Raw genomic sequence first — 22,696 nt, 5'->3', positions numbered from 1 at the left:
CAGACAGAGTCTTGCTGTGTTTCCTAGGCTGACCTCCAACTTCTAGGTTCAGGGGATCTTCTTTGCAGGACATTTTTTTTTTTTGGTCCCGGCGATGGAACTCAGGACTTTGCGTTTGTGAGGCAGGCACCGGAACCACTGAGCTAAATCCCCGCCCCCCGGGGGATCTTCTTGTCTTAGAGCGAGGGAGGAAGGAACACTTGCTCCCATTCGGGAGACCCCCACCCCTCAGTAAGAACCTGTTTCCCCAGAATGAAGTAACCTTCCTTATTCCTGCCGCCATATGTAAAGAAGGTGAAACTCAGTGTAACTTTCTGACCAACCAATGCCCTGCTTTCGTATTTCCTACTTGCTCACAAACCCCATAAAACCCTGGCAAATGGGGCTCTCAGGACCTGACTCTGGGAGTGATCCCAGTCAGGACCGCCAGCTATACACTTGCCTCCAAACCTTGGGTGCCACTCGGTTCTTGGTCTCAGTCTGCTGTAGCACTTGCTGAGAGCTGGAGCATCTACGGCTGCACATGGTAAGGCATGGGTGCACGCTGTCATGCTGGGCTTCTTTGCCCATTTAAAAATCAAGTTTCTTTATTGTTGATTTGTAGGATGTTTTATATATTATGGATGTGGCTCCTTTATCAGATTTGTGATTCGTAAATATCTTCTCCCATTTTGTGAGCTGCTTTTCACTCTGTTGATATCCCATGATGCACAAAAATGTATAATTGTGATGAAGTCCAGTGTATGTATTTTTAAATTTTTTTTTTTTTGGTACGGGGGATCAAGCTTGGGACCTTGCACTTGCAAGGCATGCGCTGGAACCACTGAGCTAAATCCCCAGCCCTGTATTTTTAAATTTTACTTAGCATCATACCAACAAAAAAGGAAAGGGGCACAGGAGGGAGGGAGGAAGCAAAGAAATTTAGAAGGAAGGAAAGAAGGAAGGAAGGAAGGAAGGAAGGAAGCATCTTGTACTGGTTTCATAGAAGGAACTTTATGTTTTAAAATTTTCTTTTGACAGGGCCGGGGATTTAGCGCAGTGGTGCCGCTGCCTGCCTCAAAAGTGTAGGGTCCCGAGTTTGATGGTACTGGGGATTGAGCACTGGAGTGCTCTACCACCACCTCCCCCACCCTTCTGTTTTGTATTTTGAGACAGACAGGTTCTCACTAAGTTCCCCAGGCTGGGCTCAACCTTGTGATGCTTCTGCCTCAGCCTCCTGTAGTGCTGGGTTTACAGGTGTGTGTCACAATATCTGGCAGTAAATTTATCTTTTAATTGTGAAGATGATGGTGATCAGAATTCTTTTGTATTTTTCCACCCTTGTATCATCATCTCAATGTCTCTGAAGTTTATTTTTTCCTCGTCTCTCCTTTTTCTGGTTGCTTTGGCCTCTCTCAGTGCTGAATGCTTTACTCAGGTAGCTGCAGGTGCTTGGCTTTCCTTGTGTGTTCTTAGTTTTTTCAAAGGAGCCTCCTTCCAGAGGGTAAAAAGTAAACGAAATGATGTCCCCAAGTTCCCCATGGCCTAAACCCAGACCTGTGATGATCCCAGACCTGGTCCCCGTCTTGGATCTGGAGTCTGTTAGTTTGACACCAAATGAGTCCCTACAGGTGTGAGGAAGATTATGGACTTTGGGACGGGGAGGTTAGCTTGGTTTATCCCAGGGGACCCCTCTGATCCTGAGTCCTCTTAAACTGAGAGCCAGGGAGATGGTAAGTGAGAGAGGCACTTGGCTGGAAGACACAGTGAAGTAGGGCGGGCCTTCTGCAGCAGGCTCCTGTCTGATTCTAGCCCTGTGTGACCCATGTCGGGCGTCTGACCTACAGAACTGCAAGGCAAGGGTCTGTGGTGTTTTAAGGCACAGAATTTGTGATCATTCACCTCCCAGGGCCGGTACCACCCAGGGCTGGTCTTGTTGCTGTCTGTGTGCAACTCCCAAGGCTGCCAGCAGAGGGTGACCACCACTGACAGGAAGAAACAGGAACTCACTTGGTTAGAAGTCTGTGTGACGGTTCCAGTTGGGTGAGGAGGGACACTAGAAGGGGACGTGAGGGACAGGTGCTTCTGAGGAGCCAGGAAATTCTGTTTCAAGGTCCTGGCCACAATACCTGTGCTTTTGTTGGAAATGGATTGTGCCTTACGGTATGGGCAGTTTTCTGTATGTTACACTTTAATAAAATACACGAGGGGAGGAAGGACAAAAGAAGGGGGGAATGAAGTAGGGAAGGGAAGAAGTGGAGAGGGAATGAGAGAACAGAAGATGAACAATTTGACAGAGGTGAGGACATCCAAGCCCAGCCTTTTTTCTGTGTCTGTGTCCCTGCAGGCCCCCCGCAGGGACAATACCTGCCATCCCAGCTGAGGAGACCTAGCTAGGGCGCCTGTGCTGGTCCCAAGGCAGGGCCTCCAGCAGCAAGCTGTATCTGCGCCACGGGTTCTTTTGCCGAAGGCTGTGGGTGAACAGTGTGTGGACGGCCAGCTGCAGGCACATCTGTGGCCAGAGGCATCGCAGCACGCCTTCTCTGTAGCTCTTTCCTCTCCCACCCCCACATCGGCCAGCTTGATCCTGAGAGCGACCCAGCTCAAAGGCGGAAAGGCCAGTTGTCAATCTATTTGCCATCCATTTAGCCTTTACTCAAACAGCCACTCATCCACCCAGACCTCCATCTATCTGCACATCATTCATCCACCCATCCACCTATCCATTCATCCATCCATCCATCCATCACCAACCTGTGCACCCATCTACCCATCCATTCATTCACCCATTCATCCACCTATTTATGCACTCATCCATTTCACCCACCCATCTATCCCCCCCCCATCCCTTGCTCACTCACTATCCATCCCTCACCCACTTATTCATTCAGCACTTTCTGGTGCTTCCTCTATGCCTGGCACTGTGCCAGGTGCTCCTTCCTGGCCTATTTCTGACAAATGTCAGCCTTCTTTCATTTTCTATAGCTCTTACAAAACCCAGTGAGGTAAGTGAGTGCTGCCTCATGTGTGGAGACCACACCACCTGTGCTGTGGAGTCATTTTAGGAGGCATGCGAATGGCTCCTGGAGACTATAGAATAATGCACATCGGGGAGTTTGAGGTGTAGTACCTGGGACAGGGCGCTTAATCCAGCCTTAGGTCTGTCCCAGGCACACACTTTGGCCAATCTGGTCCAGGGATTCGCATAGCTGTCCTAGAGTGAGGACAGGGACTTGGGCCTGGGACTCATTTAGCAAGGCCAGTGACTCTGGAAGACACAGTGAGGCCAGCAGACAGGCACAAATGGGAGTGTGAAGAGGCCTTGTGGCCTGTGTACCAGCTGGACAGCAGCCCCTGTACTTCTATTGGATGTGAGAATGTGACAGGATGCACAATGGGGCTGGATATCACATGAGTGACTTGTCAGGTGAACATGCAGGTCTGGATTTTAAATGTAGATTTTCCTGTGGCTTGAGTGCCTACAGCCTTCAGGACCTCACCCCACCCTGCTTCCTGGAACTAGCAGTAGAAAACTTCCTGTGCTAAGTGCCTAGGGATCTGGATCCATGGGATGGTTGTGTAGCCAACTTGTGGGGTGCCCACAGCAGAGCGTTGGCCTCAGCCTTGTGCCCTGGCTGTCTGGGGATTTTAATGCCGGGTCCCACGTCTTTTTGACAATAGTGGTGTCTCTCCACCCACCACTAACATTTTCATTCAAGCCCTGTCATCACTCGCAGCACATTTCTGCAGCACCCTCTCTCTGGCTTTCTATCTCACTGAATTTCCGCCCAATGGCTGCCAAGACCTTGGTGTCAGTCAGATCATTCTGCCCTAGTTCAGCCATGACCACCATGTTCAGTCTTCATGTAGCCCAGGGGCCCTGCCCAGTTGGCTCTGGCCACCTTCTACCCCTCTTCTTCTAGGCCCCATGCCACAGTCTGATGTCCCAGGGCCTTTGTGCGAGCTGTTTCCTCTGCCTCACCCTCCTGCTGTCCTCCAGGGTTTTATGCTTTTGGTTCCTTGTTGCTCAGGTCTCAAGGAGCATCTCTGACCAATGCGATCCCTCTCAGACAGTCACACCCCTGTTATATTGTCATCAGTACTCTTTTCTTTCCTCTGAAATGATCTGGGGTTCATTTCTGGTTCAGCATCTGTCTCCCTCTGTAAGTCATCCTGGAGAGAAGGGGAGAAACTTTGTGAGGCATCCTCAATGCCGCAGGCGTGTTAGGAAGGCTGTGTCCCAGGCTGCCTTAGTGTGAGGAGCCTGGACCCTCATCCAACAAAGGGCTAGAAACCCCGGGGTTCGGGAGGCCCATGGAGAGGGGAGGGATTCTTGTGGTGCCGCCCCTGGGCGTGTCCTGCCTGGGGACCCCACATTGCCGAAGGAAGTGGTCCTAGCCGAGTGTCCTTGGCCGCCATTGCTTGGGCCCTTTGAGTTCACTGTGGGCTGAGGCTTTCTAGCAGTGAGGAGCACCAGCACTAGGGGGCGCTCGAGGCCACCGTTGGTTGGTGGAGACTCCTTGGTCCGGTGGGGCATGAACTTTGAGGCCACGCTGAGAGACTTATAAGGAGAATGTCCTTAGCTAAAAGGCCTGCCTTGCTCTATCAGTATTTTGGTATTGAAAATATTCTTTCTTTCACAAAGTGATAATGATTATTGGTGGTGGTTTAAAAAGGTGTCTCTACTTGCCCATGTGAACACAGTGGCAGCCCAAGGCTGCTCTCCCAAAGGTTTTCAGGACACTTCAGCTCTATGAACCCAAAATACTAATCTGTTAGGTTGTGGGCCCAGGGGTTGGATTGGGGAGTCGTGGAAGAGGTTGCTAAGAAAATGTAACCACAATCCTTTGTCCCAATGCATTACACAGGGTCACACAACAGTCATTTACATACACAGAGACACACAAGCATGTATTCATGCATGTGAACACACAGCAGGGGCAAATACATGTGAATCCACCTGTATGATGGACACAAACCATGCAAATACATGAACATACACACAGAAGCACATGCACACAGATGTGTAAACATACACACAAGCACACATCATCAGCAAATGCAAACATATATGCATACATAATGCACAAAAGCACCTCCAAGTATGCACACATGTGTACATGTGCAAACATGCATGCACACACATGTGCAAATGTACTACACACACTCACAGAGAGATGGAGTCCCAGGAACACGTAGAACAACTCATGTGTCTGGCACCAAAGGAACTGGACAATCGAGTCAGTCATTCCCAATTTGCAGCGACAACAACACACTTACTGGGGCCTTTGGGGACAGCTTCTCAGCTTCTCGAGTTTCCTGGGGCAAAAGTCCAGAAGACAGCAGTGAACAGAGGAGAACATTGTGTATTCAAATTTATTTAAATGAATGTTCAGCCACAGTCCTCTGTGAATTTGTGTACTTTCAGTTTTTAAAAAAATGGTTTCCATAAAAGGATTTTTGGTAATCACCCAATTTTAATACAATATTTATATACAAAAACTTCATTTGAAACTACTTACTGTACAAGAGAAAATAGAAGCATCAGGTTGTATGATTTTAGCAAATAATGGAAATCTATGACACCCATGGGCTTTGATCATAGCCAGCCGATTATAGGAATGTCAACATCATGCCCATGACAAGTTCAAGGAAAACACATTTAAGCTTTTTCTCCCTGGCTTCAGTGAAGCATCATTTTATGTTTCTCTTGGTGCTTGAGAAATTTCTGATAATTGGTTAGTATAACTGCTGCAATTTAGATCACTTGTATTATTTATGAGACTTGTTCTTACAAGCTTGTAAAATGAATATTGTCCAACAGTGACATTCCTATGAGTAAAAATATAGAGAAGTGTTACCAAAATAGAAGACTTTATTAATAAAAATCTTTGGTAGTAACAGTATTTTAAATTTCTCTCAATGATATTTGGTTAACTAATAAACTCCTGCCACCTTAAACTACAGAAAAAAATAATCCTCAAATCCACCCCATCATTAAGTTTTTTTAAAAAAACAAACCAATAAATATTCTAAGGCTTTGAATAAACTGTGGAAGCCTCAGGACTAAGCCTCCCTTAGAAATGCCTCCCAGGTAACGTCACCCCGGTTTTATCCCATAAGGAGGATGATCAACTCCGAGGTCAGCTCAGTGTGATGCCCCCATGAGGAGCTGGCGGGGAGTTTGCCTGGGACACAAGGGCACTGGTCACTGCTAACGAGGGCCAATCACACCCTTTAATGCTCCAAGACTGAAGCAGAAGCTCCCCTGCCCTCCATGTGGACGGGGCTGGGCACCTCTCTTCCGACCAGCGGGGGTTGGGTTCTGAACTTCCGGAAGGAAAAGATGATTAAAATCCTTTATCATTTCTGACCTAGAGGCAGGGGATGCTCTTCAGAACAGAACCAGTATCCACACTGCTTATTCCTTCTTCCTTTCTCAGTTCTCCCGGAAACATTGCACGAGCTTTTGCCCAATGTCTCTGAACACCATTTTGCATCTACCCACACACATCAGTTAGACGAAAGAGGATGATTTCTAGGGTCACTGCCTCTCCTCACTGGACTGGAGACTCAAGGTTTCCACCTATTGCTCTGCAAAGCACCAATCCTCGCCGCGAGTATCATCCCATCACCACCCATCGTTTTGATTCACCTTGAATACTAAAGATAGAAAAATTCCCTGCATAATGGTTTTGTGCGAAAACAAGGAAAAATACAGAAAGAAGAAAGAAAAACATTGTCCCCTATGAGAATGCGGTCCTCCACGTTTGTAGAAAACACAGAAACCACCAGGCCCTGGTGGGGTGAGTGCGCCTGCCCGCCAGAGAGTCGCTGTCGGTGGTGTGGGGAAGCCCGCTGGCCTGCCCACTGTGTCAGCGCAGCTACAGTGCATCCCCGCAGTATGCGTGGCTGGGGGCTGGGCCGCTGCTGCCACAGCTGTCCGAGTGGGCTTTGGGATTGTGGTTGTTGCATGGGTCCTCTGGTGCATGCCCCTTCTCCATCCATGTGTCCAGCAGCTGCTGCTTGCCCTGCTCCTCCCTCATGAACAGCTCCACCATGAGCACCTTCTCCTTGTGGATCTGCTGGCTGATGTCCTTGGGGATGTCGGGGATGACCCAGTCCACAAAGTCACTCATGAACATGACCAGGTTCTGCAAGGAGAGTCAGGGTATGAGGTGGGAGGGACACACCTGGGAAGGGCTCTGGATCTCCTGCCCACAACTGTGCACCTACCCCACCTAGCAGAGCCCACCATGCATCGCTCCCAGCCCTGCGCACACTCTTTGACCTCTCTGGGCTGTGGTTTTCCAGAAGGTACATGTGAGCCAGCGGCCCACTCAGCAGGCCCTGGAGAGATATGTGCTGACTTTCTTGAATGAATTTGAATTTGGTAAATGGGAGGAAAATTCTCTGAATAATTCTGAATTCCTGTGCTGGGAGGCTTGAGAAGTGATGCGATGGGTCATGTGCCATCAAATACACCAAGGAGGATTGAGGCTTTAAGGAAAGTAATTAACAGAGCAACAGCAGCTAACTGGACCAAGTGTCAGTGGTGACTACTGACCGGGCAGGCCCTCCTCCCACCTGCACGGCCTGCTGGGGCACTCTGGACATTTACCACCTTGATGGAGGCATTTTTTGGGGGCAGAATGTAAGATAAAGTGGTTCTTATGCAAAACCTCACATCACTTTGTTGGCTAAATTTCCGTCCAGTGAGCATTTGTTAGAACCTCCAGCTGAGTGACACCTATCTGTTGTGGATGATGCTGGTGCCCCATGGAGCCACCTCCTCTTCTGTTTGGTGCTCCCAGCTCCCCACATGGCTGGCATGGGCTGCTGAACTCACAGCTAGGGAAGTCACATCCCCTCTGTCCCCGCTCCCTGCCTCAACAGCTAGTGACCAACCAAGATAGGCAAAGCACAGCCGTGGGTGCTGGTGGCCCAGGGCTGGGTGCTCCCTTGGGGCTTAGCAGAAGCAGTCTCCAGCCAGAACCCTTCTTGCTGAGCCCCTTCACACCTGTCCTGCCCATCCCCAGGGGGCTTTGTTCCATAGCCCAAGATGCAGAAGAACCCCCACCCCAGGGTCTCCAGCTTGGCACTTTGGTCCTGACTGCTGTGACAGGCTGACAGGCGCACTGCTGCACAAGGCCACATGGGTGCAGGGGGCCCAGCTGGGGAGAAGCTCATACTGGGGTTCCTGGATTCTGGGCTCTTGGCCTCTGCCTTCCTGTCTTGTCGTAGTGCAATGGCTCCCGGGTGGCTCCCTCTCTTGAACTAGGGCCACTGCTGTACCCACTGCTTCCTGATCTGAGGTCTTGCTCACTGGAGGCCTCTGGTCTCAAGGAACTGGCCCCAACCTCCTCCCCAGAGACCAGCTAGGTGGGGCCAGGTCCCCTGAATGCTGGGTGGGGGCTGGAGTCATCTGGAGCCTGAACCACCCAATCTTCCACCCAGAGAGAGGGGAGAACAAGCTGGGCACAGAGCGGAGTCTCTCCCTCCTCCGTGTCTCTTTCAGTAAAGACCACGTGCACTGATAGCTCCCTCACACCCCATCAGCCCTTCTTTTCCCTTCTTGTTCCCATGAGGCTCTTGGGCCTGTCACAGCTCAGGGCCTGGGTTGGCCAGGTGTCCACCCCCACCCCCGGGCATCCCAGAACTCGGCCTTCAGGTCTCTGCAGGGTCTCTGAGCCCCACATACCAGTGGCTCCTGACAGTGGGCACAGAGAGCTTCCTAATCTCGATCCCCAAACCTTCAGGAAACACAGAGGCTCCTCCAGAAAACATACCTGGAAGACAATGACGAATGCTAGGCGAGCTGCCAGGACGGCCCAGAAGTCTTTGGAGATGTCATATTTATGCTCGGACCAGGGGGGCTCCCGGTAATCTTTGTACCTGCAGGAGATGGTGGGGTGTAAGCGGGACACAGGCAGCTGGAGAGACACAGAAATCCTGGCCTGGCACTGTGACCTGTCCACACAAGTGGTCCCGTGGGAAACACAGACCCCAGGAGACGCCAGTAGGCCCAGCTCCTAGTGAGCATCAGGCCCCTTTGGTTTCGAGGTTTCAGACTTAGAAGCTGTGCAGCCTTTTTCCAAAGAGACTCTCAGCTGAAGCCGGAGAAGGTGATGCTCCCTGGGTAGAGTGGGCCAGGCTCTTCCAGCCTGAACTCGGGCCTCATCCACCCTCGACCTCCGCAAAACTCTGGCTTCCGGGAAACAGTTTGAAAACTACCTCGCCGTTTGCCCGTCTTTGTCCGAGCGCCGTCTTTGTCTGAGTCCACCCTTTGTCTGGGGTGGATGCACATGGGCGCCTGTGGGGCCCTGCCCAGCTGTCCTCACTCTGTGCACTCCTGCACGCCTCTTCCTGCAGCTAAGGTGGTGACCCCCGATTCCCAGGCTCACTCCCTCTGGAATCTGTCTGGACCTCCATGGAGGATACGTACCCCTTCATTTCTCGCTGGCCCAGCCAGAGAGACTGTAAGAGGAGGCAGCTGGCTCTGGACTCACAAGCCTGCTACCCGGCCCACACGGTCAACCACCTGCTGTGTGTCCCTGAGCAACTGCTCAGCCTCTCGAGGTCTCGGTTGGGCGTTCATGTTGTAGCCATTTATTGAGGAGCTACTACATGCTGGGCCCCATTTCAGGGGTGGCGATTCAGTGGGGAACACAACACATAGAACCCCACACCCACAGTGTCTTGTTTTTGCTCAGCACTGAACTGCCAATGCTGAGATAGGATGGGGCTGGAAACACATGCTGGTGCAGGTGCTGAGCCGGGCAGAAGTTACACAACCTGCTCTCTGACGGGAACAGGCAGCCCACACACATCTGTTCTTTCCTCTTTCCTTCTATGCCCTGGGCCAGCTACACTGGGATGCTGGGAAATGTGTTTGGGTTACCTAGCAAACTCCTATGCATCCCTCAAAGTCCATTGCTAGCTGTGCTCAGACACCACCTCCCACCACCTGTACTGACCTTTTCCAGAAATGATGTTTTTCTTTCCCCCTTTGCCTGGCTTTCATAATCAGCCCGCTGGCTTCCCCAAGGGAGAATGTAATGCCCTCTCTGGGGATGGGTGGAGGATCAGATGTGGCAATGCCGGTTTTAGTGCAGGAATAAACAGTAGCCAGCAGAGATCCTAGCTCTCAACTCTTTTCGAACACTGCTGGGGCCACTCCCTACCTGGGCTTGGTTCTGTTCTGCCCGCTGATGCCTCCTTTGGGAGGTGGCCTGATGAGGGTGTGGCCGGTGTGGATGGAAAATTCAGTACCTGGCGCAAGGGTTTGGGGACCTGGGTCTGGGGAGTGGAGTGTGGGACCCACAGCTCCTGTCTATGTGGGAGTTGAAGCCACGAGACGCTTAAACACGAGGCCTCAGCCCTGTGTCCTTGCCTTCTGCCTGTGTGACCTGGGTCCTTCCGGCCTGCTGAGCCCATCTCCTGTCTCCCAGATGGTAATGTCCAAAGCCCTCAGGAATCTTCTAGAAAAATGAGACGTATATTTCTCTACCCGCTTTGGTTCTTAGTCATGCTTCTAAAGTTCCGTTCCAGTTAAACATGTAATGCTTGAGTATGTTCTTGGCATGGAAAGTGTGAAAATACCAAGGTGTTGTGTCATCTGATGGGGATGGCTGTGGCACTTTGCGCCTGGCTCCCAGAGATACATGCTGACGAGGAGGGAATCCCACTCCCTTCCCTGACAGAGTCCCCTCCCTGAGGCCACCAGTGGGGAAGTGGAGTGAGGCTTTCTGAGCCTTTCATATTAACGATGTACCCACATATACATACAGTTGGGTCCCTAACGTAACCACGGTCCCACTTAAGATTTTTTTGTGTGTGTGGTAACAGGGATTGAACCCAGGGTCTTCACACTGAGCTACATCCCCAGCCCTTTAGTTTTTGTTTTGAACCAGGGACTCGTTAACCAGTTAAATTGCCCACACTAAGCTCAAATTTGAAATCCTCCTGCCTCGGCCTCTCAGAGTGCTGGGATTACAGATATGCATCACCATTCCCAGTTCACTTAGGACTTCCTGACTTTCTGACAGTGTGAAAGCTGTACCCATTCAGTAGTAACTCTGCTTAGGGTTCTGAATTCGGACCTTCCCCTGGGCTTGCACTATGTAGTCTGGACCCCTTCTCGATACTGGCCAGTGGCAGCTGCATCAGCCCAAGGATCAGGAGGGAGAGGGTCAGGAGGGAGAGGATAGCACTCCTCGCTTTGGGGCCAGGATGCCAGGATATGCAGGAGGCCAGGTGCATTCGGCGCATTTCCACCTGAATATGTTTTCCACTTACTCGAGTTTATCTGAGGGTTTATTGGACCAACCCTAGCAGAAGCAGAGGAGCCTGTACACTGAGGTGGCTGGTGGGGGAATTCTAAGCCAGAAGTGGGGTTGGATTGTGTCTTATGTCACCATCTGACTTCCAGTGGGCAGACTGGCTCCAGGTTGTTTTGCACAGGGTCCCAGGTAGGCGCTGTCCCGCCCTGACACAGAGCACACAGCATGATGCTCCACTTTTCTTTTTCATGCTGCAGCTTAAGCCTCCTCTTGCTGCCCACAGTGCCCTGAGCCCTGGTGGCCTCTTCCCCCTCCCCTGGGTCAGGGCTGAGAGCCGAGGTGGACAGTGAGAGGCAGCAGCTAGAGCAGGGCCCGGAGGGAGGTGGAGTCTGTGCGCCCCGATGTGCATTCTGGGGCAAAGGCCTTTGGTGCTGGGAGTCTGCGCAGTTTGAGATTTCGCTGTCCACAGCTGCTGTGGGTGAAGGTGTGATCCTATAGCGTGTCCCTCAGAGCCAGGCTCCGTGGCCGGACAGTCCTCCTGCTCTGGCCACAGGACAGCACCCCTGCCTGCTCCATCCTCTTGTCCATGTGCTGCTCTTCACACCCTGCTCCAGAAGAGAGCAGCCCACCCGAAACCACCCTGACCCTCACCACTCTGGTGTGGCTGCCCACCCCTTACGTGACATTTCCCTGGCCCTACTGTTCACCTGGGATTCCCAGGACTGGTGGGATCAGGACACCCTCTCCGAGTCCCCAGCCCCTGACCCAGGCTCGTGGAGGATGGGCAGTGAGTGGCCAGGCCCAGACTCTGCACACTGGCTCCCAAGCAGCTCCTCACAACCCCCCAGCCTCTGGGCAGCAGAGCAGCTGCAGCGAGGGTCCCCCAGTTCTCTGACCCATGACCCAGCCTAGTTGATGAGAGTCCCCCACCTCCTGGCAAGGGTGGCTGGTTCTGAGACAGGCATGTGACCCAAGATAGACTGGTGAGACTCAGTCTGGGGCTTCTGTTGACTATGGGGAGACAGAAAGTCCTCCCTGGGGGCTACGGAGCAGAGAGGAGGTGAGGCAGAGGCTGTGGGAGGGTCCCTTCCGCGTGCCAGAAAATGATCCTGACACCCAGGAAAGCAAAGTGAAGAGGCTGTGCGGGCGGAACAGCCTGGCAGCAGACTGTGGCTCCTGAATTTCTCCTTTAGTGCGCCATCCCCTACCCGCCTCCCTCAAGGCATTTTTCTTTTTCTTTCTTTTTTTTTGGTACCAGGGATGGAACTCAGGACCTTGTGCTTCCAAGGCAGGCGCAGTGCCACTGAGCTAAATCCTCGGCCCTAGGCATTTTTCAAAAGTAAGTCTGGGCTGTTTTGTGACTTGTCCCTTGAAAGAATTCTGGCTCAAATGCCGGCTTTCCCAGAAACCCACCAAACAGGTCCTTGGAGGAGAGAAGGTGGTCGGTACCTGCAGATCTGCACCTCGTAACCCAGATCCAGGGGGTCGTTGGGGGCCGTGCCATTCTGGAAGTCACTGACATTGAAGGAGGAGAGTGTGTGGTTGACGAAGCCGTGCATGGTGCCATTCTGGCTGTACATGTAGAGGTACACCAGGCGCGGGATGAAGTCGGACGTGAAGGAGATGACAAAGGCCTGCGGTGACAGCAGGTGCGGGTGACCAGAGAGTGAACGGAGGGAGGGGTGGGGTCTGGCATCCTCAGCTATCTCCAGGGCTGGCAACAGCAAGCTCCCCACAGTGGGAGGCCAGGGCAGGCAGAGGCAGTAGCCTCTCACTGTGTGGTCCAGGCAGGTCACCAAACCTCTCTGTGTCACTCTGCAGGGACTTCGCCTCCTGGCTTGATGGCACAGACAGGAAGGTAGGGAGGAGAAACTAGAGCACACCCAGCTCACACTATCATGACTCAATGTGGGGGGAGTGGGTGACCAGCAGGAGGGCAGGGCAGTGTCCAAGGGCTCAAGGACTCCTCCTGGGCTGAGCGTCACTCTTGCACTTTGTAGGGACCAAATCCCAGGGCCTTGTTGTGATTGGCAACCCAAGCCTGGGTCTGTCTGCTCTGGGCACCCACCTCTGTCCCTAAGGTGCAAGGTGTTAGCTTCTGGGGGAGCTCAGGACCTGCTGCTGGGTGACAAGGACAAGGGTCATGGGGCAGTGGCAGTGGGGACACTCTGTGGCTCCCTTGGGCTTTGAAGCACAAGCAGGGACAGCTGGACAGAGTGGAACCCTGGGGGGAGGATACCCAGAGCCCAAGACAGCAGGTCATAGGGAAGACAGCCTGGGACAGGTGAGGCCAGGTGGGGTGAGGCCCAGGACACCGGGAGGAGGTGGGGGGACACTGGCCTTCTGCTCAGCTGGGGATAGGGGTGGTGTTTCTTCATTCCGGGTTCCCCTTTCTTCCTCTCCCAAGCTCCTTTAAAGAGCAGGCTTGCATTTTACATGAAGGTGAGAAATTACCCACTCCCCAAAAGGAGCAGAGCTGGAAAGGTTGCCAGTGAGGACCGCCCCCCCCTTTCTTCCTCTCCCTCTCCCTTTCTCCTTGTCTTTCCCTCCTTCCCATCTGTCTTCTTCTGTCTCCTTCTTAGGGCTCAGGTGGGAGGGTTGGGGGGAGCATGCTTGGCTGAAGGCTTGAAGAAGGCTGTGGATGGAGGAACTGGTGTCCTCTCTCCTGTCCCCCAAGATCAACAGACCTCGATGCAGGCTGGGGCTGTGATGGGATTGAAGGTGGGAGGTAGGGCCCAACCCCACCTTCATGTCCCCCCAGCATCCAGCGAGGACTGAGCCAGGACTTCTGTTCATTTGGACCAGTTCCCCGAGACGTCACTTACATTGATAATGACAGCCAGCTTCCCGACGCCTCTGAGGATGTTGTACCAGATTCCTGGGAGAGAAGAGCAGGTTAAAGATCCTGGATCATGGGGCGGACCTAGTGGCCCTGACTTGCAGGTAGCAGGTCTATTCTTCAGGGCAGTTAGAAGGACATAGAGCCAGTGACCATGGCTTTACAGCTTGTTAGCTGTCCAGGAGCACACGAGGCTTCTGAGAGATGTGCTTAGAAATAGTCAGTTCCTGACGTCTCCTAACACCTCCAGCAAACCTGCTTATTATGCCAATTGGCCTGGTGAGACCTGTTTTCTAGAGAGACAAACATTTTCCAGGTGTGGTGGCACACGTCTATAACCTCATACTCTGCGAGGCTGAGGCAGGAAGATCATGAGTTTGAGTCTAGCCTAGGCAAGTCAGTGCAAAATAAAAAATAAAAAGAGGCTGGGGATGTAGCTCAGTGCAAAGTCTGTGGGTTCAATCCCCAGTAACACACACATACACACACACACACACACACACACACACACACACACACACGAAAAGAAAAGACCAGTGAGGTGCAACAATTCCTGGACCTGAATAACTGTAGTTGACAAGAGGCTCAACTAGTGTTGGGATAAAAATCAAGGTCAGGGTTCCTGGCTGGGGGGTGGCCAGGAAATCATTCTGGGAATGATGGATGATTCCACAGCACTGTGGCATAAAACTTTTCCTGTCTGGACAGCCCATCGCTCCCATTACCCCAAGTCACAGCTGGACAGAAGCATCATCACCCAGTGCAGGGGATGAGCTGCTCCTCTGTTTGTCTTGCAGACAGCACCACCAAGGCCTCAATGCTGTGATTCTTGGTGAGAGGCCCAGTGCCCTCTAACTGCACCCTTCCAGGCCAGGCATGCATCTGGGGCAAGCGCTGGCTCCTGACCCTGAACCAGGTCTGAGGTGGGTGATTCAGGGTGGACAGGCCAACTCCTATTGTCCTTAGGGAAGAACAGGGCAGGTGGGCTTCCTAGTGTGGGGACTGGGGGAGAGCTACCCATGCACTGCTTTCTTGCCCTAGAAGGAGCGGCAGGGGAGCTTGCTGGCCTTTCGTTCTGGGGTGCACGATGGCAGGGGGCTACAGCCTGATCTGAGCGGAGATGTTTATCATCGCTCTGTTGCATTTCCCATGACAGCAGACGTTCTCAGTTTAGCTTCCTGGCAGGGAAGGTGGTGGGGACAGGAGGGTGGGGGCTGCACACTCACAGCTCCAGGGCCACCCCATCTGGAGGAAAGCAGGTGGAAGGGGTGAGCCAGAGACAGCACTGGGAGGGTACACATCCTTCTGATGCCATTGCTTATACACTTTGATCATGGGTGGAAACACATGTCATCCTGGCCTCTCCTGGCCATGTGTTGGGGACAAGAGCCCTTCTGTGGGCTCGGGACCTCAGGGAAGGCTGTGAATTGCATATCGCCCCTGGACCTCACTTAGTATCTGGCAAACAGGGTTGGTGCTATTTGGCAGATGTTTGCTGAGTGACTTCATGAGCACAGATAGTCCTTTCTAACACATGAGACCAGGGCAGAGGATGCCAAGCAGTGGCTGGTGGGATCTGCTGAGGCATCGTGGTGTTCCATTAGGCTTGCCTACTGCTAAAAATGGTGACTCATGTTTACAGAAATCTAGATTTGTTGCTTCAGAAATATTCTCAGCTCTGGTCCACAATCTTCAGATGCATCTCCATTACAACAACCCGTAGTGGCTGCCAGTGGCGCCTCCTATAGACCACACTGGGCACTGCAGCTGCTTTCTGCATCTAGGAATGACTTAAACACTCCTAATCCTTTGTTTTAAGAGAGGAGTTGTCGTCTCCCAGAACCAGGTACCTGCAAAGCTGGGGCACGGGAGATCCAGAGATGGCTGAGGGTTCTGGGAATCATGGAGCCATGCATGCCACTCTGGGAGTTACTGTTTTCAGTGTGTGGCCCACCAGGCCTGTTGGGCTCTGAGTTTGAGACCTCCAAGCTGGGGTGCTGGGGTGCTGAGCCAAGGCATGGGTTGAGATCTCCACACACAGGGCTCCCATAGGATGGCACCTGAGCTCAGCACATCCTAGGGTAAGTGAGGGAGATGGGCCAGGTTACTGTCACCCAACAGGCCCAGAGAGATGACAATAGGAAATGGGAGAGACGAGGATAAAGGATAGACAGGCCAGTGAGCAGAGTGTCAGGCACTGTCTCCTGGAGCCTGGAACTCAGCCTGTCCTACAGGTCTATAATGTGTCTATGTCCAGATGCTGGCTTTCTGTAGGGTCCCTGCACAAAGGTGATGGAAGATGCCTAAAAGTGCAAAACCAGCAGGGTGTGGTGGCGCACATCTGTAATCCCAACACTCTGGGAGGCTGAGGCAGAAGGATTGCAAGTTTGAGCCCAGCCTGGGCAATGAGCGAGACCTTGTCTCAAATTAAAAAAAAAAAAAAAAGGGTTGGAGGTGTAGCTTATTGTGAAGGCCCTGGGTTCAATTCCCAGTACCATAAAAAAGAAAGAAAAGTGCAAAACCAGACCTCCAATCCCTGCCTCTATTAGAGCAGAGGCAGAATGTCCATTTTGAACCCTCAAATGATTCTGCTGCACATCTTGGCTAACACTTACTGATCTTAAGATCCCTAGGTTAAACGGGGGATGTTCTTTTGGAAAACTCTGAACTGTTTTTATATGAACCAATAATGGGGAGCCACCTCTTTGAGCTTGTCTTTTTCTGGGCCTTTAAAAAAAATCCTCCCAGGGGGGCTCTAAGGCCCATTTCCAAGAATACAGTAAGGAAGTATTTGGGAAAAATCAGGAGCTTGGCAAGGGTGTCCAGGAGTGAAACATGGCTGAGGTTTCTCCCGGCAGCCTCTGAAGACAGCAGGAAGTCAAAGTGGAGGGAGCCAGGGGACCTAGGGCTGGTTCCTATGCACGAGGCTGGGGCCCTTCAGGGACCCATTGTGCCTCCCAGTCCATGGCAAGGGTGACAGAGCACCTGTGCTCTGGAGCACAGCCTCCCCTGGCCAGCCAGAGCCAGTGAGGCACAGGTCACAGGGGTCCCTGGGCTGTCTGTCCACAGGGAGGCCAGCCCGAAGGCTCTGCACGGATCACAGGAGGAATACAAAAGCTTGTTGAGCAAAAGGTTACAGGTAAGGAGCCTGCAAACAAACATGTGAAAGACGAGCTGATCACACCTTCCACCAATCAGATAGGAACCAGGAAGTGGCAGCTGATCCGTGAGCCCTGGAAAAGAACAGGGAGCCAGGAGCCAAACCCTGAAGATACATGTGGCCACCCTGCTGGTGGGGACGGCAGCCGGTGGGGCCATGGGGAGCCAGGAGGCCAGTGCGGTGCTCTTTTTGCCCTGATAAGTGTCCAAGTTTTCAGGTGCCACTGACTGGGGACAGCAAGAGCCTCTGGAGGCAGAGGCGCCAAAGCAAACACATGCCCGCGGTGGACTCAGCCGGGGCCTCAGCTCAGGCGTCTTGAGAATCAGGCCTTTGTGAGAATCAGTGATGGGAAGGCCACATGCTTTTCTCTACTTCTACAGGGCACAGAGGCATGGTTTCCAGGGACTGTCAGGGTGCCCTGCGGTCCCCATTTCCAAGCCTCTGTCTGTGCTGTGAGGTTTTCCAAGCCAACCCTCTATTCATGGAAAAGGTGAGGGCTTGTGTCCTTCTTGGCTCTCTAACCACCTGGCCCTCAGTGTCCCCATGTGGGAAATGGGACTGAAGAGCCACCTAGGCTTCCTTGCAGCTCCTCAGAGGACCCCCACAGGCTGAAAGTTGCAGGAAAAATCCATGTTGCTCCCAGCTCTCCAGGGCGGGCTGTCAGAGCAGGGTGTGCGTCTCCTCTGAGAAGCCGGACAGAGGTTTACCTGGCTTCAGAGTGGGATTTGCCCGTGGCCCACATCCAACCCGGGGCCCATTTTCTACCTTGTCCACCAGCTGCAAATAGCTTTTTATATCTTTAAGTGCAAATTAAAAAATGGATAAAAGACTTGCAGTACAAAGAGTCCTGCTAAGGCTTGGGGACCACAAAGCATGAGACCTTTACTCTCTGGCCCTTTGCTGGAAGCCTGGGCTGACAGCTGACTCAGAGCTTCCGCAGGGCCCAGCTGTGTGGCCACCAGGGGTCTGGGCACTTGGGGGTGTGACGTGAGGGGCAAGGGACCCCCCTGGCCACAGATGAGGCCAAATGGGGCCCAGAGGGACCTGGGAGGATCTGCTCACACAGGGCTTTTACATTTGTAAAATTTATAGACAGAGCTCATTGAGTGGTCTAGCTCGGCATTTCTTTTTGCTGGGTTTCCATCATCTGTCTCATCCACACAAGAAGCGACATACGGAAGCAAAAGTGTCCAGGCCGAGTGCAATACTGTCTTACCTCCCTCCTGACACAGCACCCACATTTTCAGGCTCCTCTGAGCCAAGCTCCTAACATAGATCCTGCACTATGGATGTGAGGCTTCAGGGTGAACCGGATGAAATTGCCGATGTTTGATGGTGTTTGACAGCGGATGTGCAATTTCCTCTGGTTCAGACTAAAAGGCACCATGTAAGAGAAGCCAGAGTCCACATCATCTCACAGGCAAGTTGTGGAGAACCGGTAGATCTGGTGGGCAGTGGCCAGGCCACCAGAGATCCCTGGAGACCTGCTAACCAGTGCAGGAGAGAAGATGGTGCGAATGGCAAGACTTGAGTGGTGTTCCAATGAGAATGATCCTGACATCTAGGGCTGCAAGGACCAAGGAAGCATCCCTCGGTTTTGCAAAAGTGTGTCTGGGGTACGAAAGTTCAACCTGAAGAAGCCCTTTCAGCTGATACGTCATCTTCATTCCAACAGAATGATAACAACCCTAACATGACTCAATCTTCTGTTTACTCCAATGATTAGCTTGGAGGTAGCATTCTCACTAAAACTGTGGAGATAAAATTAGGGGAGTTTGCCATATTGTTTTCACCTGGAAATTTGAGTCTCACTTTAGAACAAGAGGGGCATTATCCTTGCTGCTGAGGGACAGCTCTGCCCAAAGCGTGGGGTGGGGTTTTGGGCCTGAAAGCTTGGTCTCCTATGTCTCTTATCCCTCCTGGACATCCTGTTTGCTTCAGTGCCTCTGGTGGTGACAGGGAGCTCATTAACCCAGCAGGAAGTCTGCATCAGTTTTTGACATGCCTATTGTGGTTATACTTTCCACTGACCTTAAATATGCCTCCTGCAGTCCCCCAAACCCCTCTTCTGCACGGATGAGGCATAAGTGACTTGGAGTGGGAAAGCCTGAGTGAAAACCCTAAGTGCATTCCTGTAATCCTAACTACTTGGGAGGCTGAGGCAGGAGGACCTCAAGTTTGAGGCCAGCCTAGGCAACCAAGCAAGACCCTGTCTCAAAAAAAAATGGGGTGGGGGTGTGGCTCAGTGGTAGATTGTTTGCCTAGCATGTGCGAGGCCCAGGATTCTATCCTAGGTCCACAGGATAAAAATAGCCTGAGTGAAGTTCTGACTAAATGGGGAGTCATTCAATGGTGGAATCTGTTCTCCTTTTTCTCTTCTCTTTTGGGAAGCTTAGGTCGCAGAGTTACATGATACAGGTTATATTTGCTAGCCAGCGCATGCTACTGTCCCTGGGGTCTATCTCTGCGTTCCAGGGCCACTGGGATCTGATTCCCTCCCCTCCCCAGTGCAGTGAGTCTGTCTTGGGAGGTGGGGGAGGACGAGTGGGTCTCGGATCACCCGGGAGGGCCGAGTGAGGAGCCCTTGTGGGGAGGCTGCCCTGACTCCACATGGCCAGTGCCGACTCTGGCTTTGTGAAGTCCTCCCTTGCTCTGAACCCTTCCCTCTGCTCACTCACCAATGTCCTTGGCTCTGACAGCCACTGGCCTCCGGAGCTCGGTGACAAACTTCTTGGCGTCCAGGCGGATCTCAATGATGTTGTTCAGCAGTGCAAACAGCGGGGCCAGTGGGAAGGATGCGACAAACAAGGTGACAAAGCCAAACTGGATAACTGCGAAGAGAATGAGGTGCTGGTCACCACCATGCCTGGCCACAAAGCGGGTGGGATGCCTGCTGCTCGGCCCTCAAGCTCAGCTCGGCAGACCTCGGGTCAGCACCCTGCCTCCAGAGGGCCACCTGCAGCTGCGGGTGTGTGTGTGTGTGTGTGTTGCAGGACAGGATGACCCCAGTGACCTGAGGCTAAGAGGGGGCCAAAGGGAGAAGCCTGGATGCTGCTCAGTCACTGTGCTTGTCGCTTGAATAGTGGGGTGCTCCTCTGATACATGAAGTCACTGGTTAGGAAAAGGCCCCAGCGGGCTTGGAGGCCCAGGCTGCATCCTTGAGGTGCGGAGGTCCTCGGTTCTGTCTCACTCTCCCATTGCCAGGGGTCCGGGAGGTCTGGGAGGTCTGTCTCCCTCACCGTCCTTCAGCCCCGACATGTGTCCTCCTCCAGGTCTCAGGGTAGGTGGTCCCATCCTGCAGACGGTCTGGTCCCTCCCCTCCCAGGGCTCACTCCTACTGGTCATTTAGCCATGAGTGGGCACTGGGGCTTCTCTGGCCCTCGATACTGCAGCTGGCACAGGCTGAGCTCTGAGGAAAGGTCAGGAAAAGGTCGCTGAAGGGAACTGGCTAGGGGAAGCCAGTGCGGAGAAATATATCTGGACCTGGTCCAAAGGTGCCCAGTGCCAGGTGGCAAATAAGGAAGCCAACAGAATGTCACCCAGTGCCCAGTGGCTGACTGTGAGCATTGTGAGCACTGGGTGGATGGGGCAGGGACCATGGGAGCTCTGTGTGGGAACTGTTCTGGGCACCTCCTGCTCTCCTGATACGGGCTGGGTGAAAACCTCTGCGGATGCTCTGGAGTTGACCGGGGAACTGGATAGGCCAGGCGCTGTGGGCTGTGCGCATGGGCCAGGGGCTGCAGGCCGCTTGTGGGGGTGAGTGTCCCCACTTCCAAGTGACCATGCCACCTTGTGTGGCACTAACAGGATGAGAGAGGGCTGGAGGGAAGTGGGAGAGGCTGCTGGGGCTTGGGCCAGGGTGGGACACCCCCATCTGGCCTTTCCTTCATCTTTCCACATCTGTGTGGTCTGGTGCCAGCCTCCGTCTCCCCTCCAGGAGACAACGGCAGCTGGTGTGACAGGAACAAATCGGGGCACAGAAGCACACCCTGGATGGTGGGGTCAGGCCAGGTGTGGGAAAGAGGAGCCCACTCCAGGAATTGCATTTTTCCAAACCCAGGAGCAACATAGAGACTTCTAACCACTAGGAAAACCCAGACGTCCACAAACGTCCACAGTCTCTTGGCCAATGGCCAGGGGTGGTTTTGTTAGTTATCTGGTCTCCCAGGTTCTACAGCAGGCGCAGGCTGACCTCAAGGGTGGGGGAGGGCCCAGCACCCAGACTTGGCTGGCCATAGCCCCATGGCTGAGTCTTAGCAGCTGCCTTGGAGCCACCCACCTGGCTGCCTTTGGATCAGCCTGGATTTTCTTCTAGGAGAAAGGAGACAGGCTAAGTGTGGTGTTGCAAGTTCAAGCCCAGCCCGGGGAACTTACCAAGTTAGCAAGACCCTGTCTCAAAATAAACAATGAAGGGCCGGGGATTTAGGTCAGTGGTTTCGCCGCCTGCTGCGTAAGCACAAGGACCCGAGTTCAAGCCCCAATACCAAACAATAAATAAATAAATAAACAATGAAAAAAGAGCTGGGGATGTAGCTCAGTATAAAGGTCTTGGGTTCAATCCCTTATCAAAAGAGATGACAGAAACACAGAGAGGAGAAACAGCCATCAAAACACGGCCCTTTAGAGCCCAGTCAGTGGCCAGGTGCTCCTTATACAATCACCTGGGGAGCTGGGGACACCTCTCTGGAGCCACTGAGCCCACAGGAGGAGCACAGGGAGGCACAGGGAGGCACAGGGAGGTACAGGAAGATGCTCCTGCAGCAATGCACAGGATCATCCCTTGAGCTCTTGCAACCTGAGGCCACACTGCTGCTCGGCACAGTGCAGACCTGTGTGCACTCAGGCACTCACTCTAGGCCTGTCCAGCCTTCTCAGTGCTTGTGGAAAATGCAGAGTCCTGGACAGCCCCTCCCCTGCAAAGGCCAGGGATTGGTTTGGGAACCAGCATTTTTTTTTTTTTTTTTTGGTACCGGGGATCGAACTCGGGTTTGAAACCTACTCGCAGTGGCCAAGGACACTGTGCTCGGAGCCCCTCTGCCTGAGTCTTCCTGCCTGTCTTCTTGCACCCACTCATCCATAACATGTATTGAGCACCAACTGTATACCCGGGCCTGTCTCAGGGGGCAGGAGAATGAGTGGCATGAAGCCTGCCTTGAGTGGGGGGTTAGACAGTCAGGACAGAGCAAGGAGGGACTGAAGGTGCCAGCTGGTGACTGGCAGCAGGGAGCAGTGGGAAGGGCAAGGCTGTTGCCTTGTCGGGGAGGGGCTCCCCCTTTGGCCTCTGTGATCAGGAAGACACCTGATAAGGGACATTCTGAGTAGCACCCTGGAGGAAGGGAGATAGGAAGTCATGCAGGTATTTGGGGGAGAGCATTTCACTGGGAAAGGTCCTGTGCCAGACCCGAGCAATGTACGAGGGAATAGCAAAGAGGCCAG

At 53.0% G+C, this 22,696-nt stretch overlaps 1 protein-coding gene across 12 annotated transcripts in view; it reads right to left on the bottom strand.

The window, feature by feature from the left end:
* Positions 1-5,341: 5,341 nt before the first annotated feature.
* Ano1 (anoctamin 1) overlaps positions 5,342-22,696 on the bottom strand; it is a 175,144-nt gene continuing 157,789 nt past the window's right edge. For all 12 annotated transcript variants that reach the window (XM_004852162.3, XM_087205446.1, XM_021264455.2 and 9 more), the window contains 5 exons: positions 19,939-20,091; positions 14,087-14,139; positions 12,711-12,895; positions 8,769-8,874; positions 5,342-7,133 (listed from right to left, as the gene is read on the bottom strand). In XM_004852162.3, coding sequence (XP_004852219.1) covers positions 6,864-7,133; positions 8,769-8,874; positions 12,711-12,895; positions 14,087-14,139; positions 19,939-20,091 — 767 coding nt within the window. In that variant the 3' untranslated portion in view covers positions 5,342-6,863. The remainder of the gene's footprint in view (positions 7,134-8,768; positions 8,875-12,710; positions 12,896-14,086; positions 14,140-19,938; positions 20,092-22,696) is intronic.

The sequence above is a fragment of the Heterocephalus glaber genome, unplaced genomic scaffold (assembly GCF_053883595.1).
Source record: "Heterocephalus glaber isolate CG9 unplaced genomic scaffold, H.glaber_assembly_v1.0 deba00000594, whole genome shotgun sequence".
Taxonomy (NCBI): Eukaryota; Metazoa; Chordata; class Mammalia; order Rodentia; family Bathyergidae; genus Heterocephalus; species Heterocephalus glaber.
The sequence above is the reverse complement of the archived record's forward strand: the minus strand, read 5'-3'. Positions and strand labels throughout refer to the sequence as shown.